This window comes from Fulmarus glacialis, unplaced genomic scaffold, assembly GCF_000690835.1.
Source record: "Fulmarus glacialis isolate BGI_N327 unplaced genomic scaffold, ASM69083v1 scaffold28017, whole genome shotgun sequence".
Lineage (NCBI taxonomy): Eukaryota > Metazoa > Chordata > Aves > Procellariiformes > Procellariidae > Fulmarus > Fulmarus glacialis.
Genome location: NW_009221708.1, coordinates 1 through 2,640, shown reverse-complemented (window position 1 = coordinate 2,640; position 2,640 = coordinate 1). Strand labels below are relative to the sequence as shown.

The following is a 2,640-nucleotide window of genomic DNA, read 5'->3' as shown; positions in this document are numbered from 1 at the left end:
GAAAGAGCAGGCAGCTCCGCGAATTCAGGTGGCTTTGCTGTTGCAATAAAGACAGTGATTTCAAAGTTAACTGCCAGCAACAGGCAGATGTAAGTTGTGAAAGCAGGTCAAGACACTTTGTAATAGGATTCCAGTCTGAGGAACACGCCAAGCGAAGTTATCTTGTAGATTTATAGTCTAAAGTAGATTTAAAGTCAGAGCGTATGGAATAATGGATGCTCCAGTGGTTTCAGCCTATGCTCCCCAGACCAACAGATTCAAGAAAAGTAAATCTGTTGTGGGGATTATTGATCTTTTAGTTATCTGCAATTTGACCATGTTTAAAAATAGGTGCTCGAGAGATGGGAGCTTGTACCTTGTGTTGTGTTGTTTTATATCGCAGGCAGCAATTTTCATCAAGTGCGATTTACTAGCTGGAAATTGAGAGGAAATACAAAGAAATGTGTATTTAGACTGAGGAATTCGCTGTTGCCTGTGCAAAATGCGGAACAATACCCCTGAACTTTGGGGTAGAACAAACCATTACTGGGATGCACTAAGAGCTTCTGGTTTTCATTGGAAAAATTCCTTTGCTCAGTTTCTTCATTGTATCTCATTCTTGTGTGACAATGTTGGTGTTAATTCTGAACAAGAGGCCAGACCAGGTGCTTAGATCAAAGGTCCATATAGCCTATCACCCTGACTTCAGATATGGCCAGTAATTTCTGAGTGAGAAAACAGAGCAGTATCTCCTTTTCTTGGCTTCCCTCCCTACTCTCCACAACTGGAAGTTCAGAATATCCATTAGTTCTTTTTGCAGTTGGACTGCAATCAAGAATGCTGGCTAATCCACGATTAATTATAGGCTGTTTTTTCATGTAACAAATCTGCATTATTTTTCCTTTTCTTTGCAGCCCACGATGTGAGCACACTCCTGACAAGGTGAACCACGCTGTCCTCGCTGTGGGGTATGGAGAAGAAAATGGGACTCCTTACTGGATTGTGAAGAACTCCTGGGGCCCGCGGTGGGGCATGGATGGGTAAGGAGGTCCCAAAGCTGTCGAACCCACCACGGTCTCCCTGTACCTAGTAAAAGGACAATCACGTGTGTGCGATTCCACCCACCTTCATCAGCCCCCAGGTCACCCTTACGCTCTCAAGCTGAAATTTTGCAGCTCTTTCATACTCTGGGAAGAGGCAGGGGCAATCATCCCAGCCTTGGCAGTGAAGGAGCTATGGCTCTACAAACCAGTCCTGGGGTGACTGGTTAGAGCAGACCCATAGATCAATAGACCTGCCGTTGTCACCAGGGGCTCGGCCAGCGCACACAGAGCCGCCGTAGCGCTGGTTCGCCTGATGCCAGGAGAGCACCATGCCTCTTCCATGGTTACACGGCCAGAGAAGAATGGGTTGTGCTAGGAGTGAGTTTCCACTCCAGCTCCGCAGGTATTTCCAGCTGCAAGTGAAATTTTTCAGAGTCAGGTGCTAACTCTGCTAGTTTGTGATATAAGGGGGACGGGGAATAGCATTGCCTGGCTAACTGCTGGCAGTAACAGCGCTCTCACAGGTATTTGCTCCTTGCGCTGGCATGAGAAAGGAGCTTGCACGTAATGAGCAGTTGCCTTACACCGGTATCTGTTGTGCTGACGCTGCCGGAGTAGGGAACACTCAGTCATACACATTTTTTTCTCTTTTTAGGTACTTCCTTATTGAACGTGGCAAGAATATGTGTGGTCTTGCTGCTTGTGCATCTTACCCAGTTCCTCAGGTGTAAGAGGAGAGCGCAGGCTGGGGAAAGTGGGCATAGGAAGAATTCTAAAATCAAGAAAGTGAGAACAAGATGAAATACCAGTCTGCAGGCAGATTCCTTGGCTTGCACACAGCTTTTTGCAGTAGGAAGACCCGTGCCTCCTCTCCCCAGCCAAAAGCAAGCATGCTCCTGCGCCGAGCGTGACTCCGGCCTTCTCCTCCCGGCTGCGGTGCTCGTGCCTCGCTCGCCCGGTCCCAGCGCGGCCCTGCGCCTCTGCTGGAGGGGTGTCGGCAACGGGGGGCTGCTGGGACGGGGGAAAGGCCATGCAGTTACCCGATTTTAAGACGCTGCCCCGACAAAGCTCACCCTTTCCTTAAGGTGGCCATTTCTGAATCAACAGATGTAACTTCTAGGGATTTTAAAATTTTCTTTGAAGGTGATTTTTCCTTTCTCTAGAGAAAGATGAGTGCTGTGATTTGTGTGTTCTATCTGTTTTCATTCATGTTCTTAGTATTTTTTTGTATTATAAAAATAGGGTATTTTAATGCGAATAAAGAAAAAATGGATGATTTTCTTGTATGAATCAATGAAGAAAGCAAGCAGCTTATTGCTAATAGTGTATAAGCACGCAATGGTGAGAGGCGGCCGTGTGTCAGCAGGGGGCACTTCTGTTGGGTGTTATTTCACGCTAAAATCTGCCACTGACTGAATAAAGATGACTTGTCACCGGTGCGGTGGCGTGCTCTCCGCGGCCCTGCGCGTTACCGGCACGGTCACCCGTGGGAGATGCGGCGTTGTCTTGGTTTGCCGACCGTGGTGCAGGATCCGGCCCCGGGGGTGTCTGACGGGGGTTCAGAGCGTTAAAACCTTCATAACCGGCTTTAAAGCGCCCGGGGCAGGGACGCGGTGCC

The 2,640-nt window shown here is 48.4% G+C and overlaps 1 protein-coding gene across 1 annotated transcript in view; it reads left to right on the top strand.

Annotated features, from left to right (window-relative positions):
• CTSH (cathepsin H) overlaps window positions 1–1,753 on the top strand; it is a gene marked incomplete at its 5' end in the record, with an annotated part of 7,259 nt that extends 5,506 nt beyond the window's left edge. The window contains 2 exons of the mRNA XM_009581207.1: window positions 894–1,019; window positions 1,678–1,753. Of these exons, the coding sequence (XP_009579502.1) occupies window positions 894–1,019; window positions 1,678–1,753 (202 nt within the window). The remainder of the gene's footprint in view (window positions 1–893; window positions 1,020–1,677) is intronic.
• Window positions 1,754–2,640: the final 887 nt, after the last annotated feature.